Source organism: Eimeria tenella, genomic scaffold, assembly GCF_000499545.2.
Source record: "Eimeria tenella Houghton genomic scaffold, Eth_scaff2938, whole genome shotgun sequence".
NCBI lineage: Eukaryota > Apicomplexa > Conoidasida > Eucoccidiorida > Eimeriidae > Eimeria > Eimeria tenella.
Window position 1 is genome coordinate 2,260 of NW_013542814.1, and position 601 is coordinate 2,860.

Consider the following 601-nt stretch of genomic DNA (forward strand, 5'->3'; position numbering starts at 1 on the left):
TGTGGCACGTAGGAGACGTACATCCCGCCGCCTGGCTCTTGCCGCCTCAGAATGCGTGCGCTGGGGCTGCTTTGCTGCTGCTGCTGCTGCTGCTGCAGCTCTTGCTTCGGCTGCAGAAGCAGGTCCTGCTGCTGCTGCAGCAGCTGCTGCTGCTGTAGGGGCTGCTGCTGGTGTATGTGCAGGGCAGCAGCTGAGAGGCTCCGCTGCCGATACATCGCAGCTGAGCCAAATTCAGTGAAGTGCTGCTGCGCCCAGTGCTGCTGCTGCTGCTGCTGCTGCTGCTGCTCTAGTTGCGCAGTGGGGCCTAAGACCTCCGCGAAGGTACCTAGGCGGAGCTGCTGCTGCTGCTGCTGCTGCAGCAACCTAAGCTGGTCCAGCCCGTAGGGCTGCAAGTAGTGCTGCTGCTCCTCGCGTTGCTGCTGCTGCTGCTGCTGCTGCCTCAGCAGTTCCAGCTCTTGAAGGCGGCGGCTCCTCCGAAGCCCCTGCGGCGTTTCTGCCCCCGCGTGTTCCATTTGCTGCTGCGTGGCGTGTTGCTGCTGTTGCTGCTGTTGCTGCTGTTGCTGCTGCAGCTGCTGCAGCTGCAGCAGCTGCTGCTGCTTCT

General features: G+C 63.4%; 1 protein-coding gene across 1 annotated transcript in view; it reads right to left on the bottom strand.

The window, feature by feature from the left end:
- ETH_00035685 (uncharacterized protein) overlaps nucleotides 1-512 on the bottom strand; it is a gene marked incomplete at both ends in the record, with an annotated part of 2,554 nt that extends 2,042 nt beyond the window's left edge. Inside the window, one exon of the mRNA XM_013375650.1 lies at nucleotides 22-512. Within this exon, the coding sequence (XP_013231104.1) occupies nucleotides 22-512 (491 nt within the window). The remainder of the gene's footprint in view (nucleotides 1-21) is intronic.
- Between the last annotated feature and the right edge of the window lie 89 nt (nucleotides 513-601).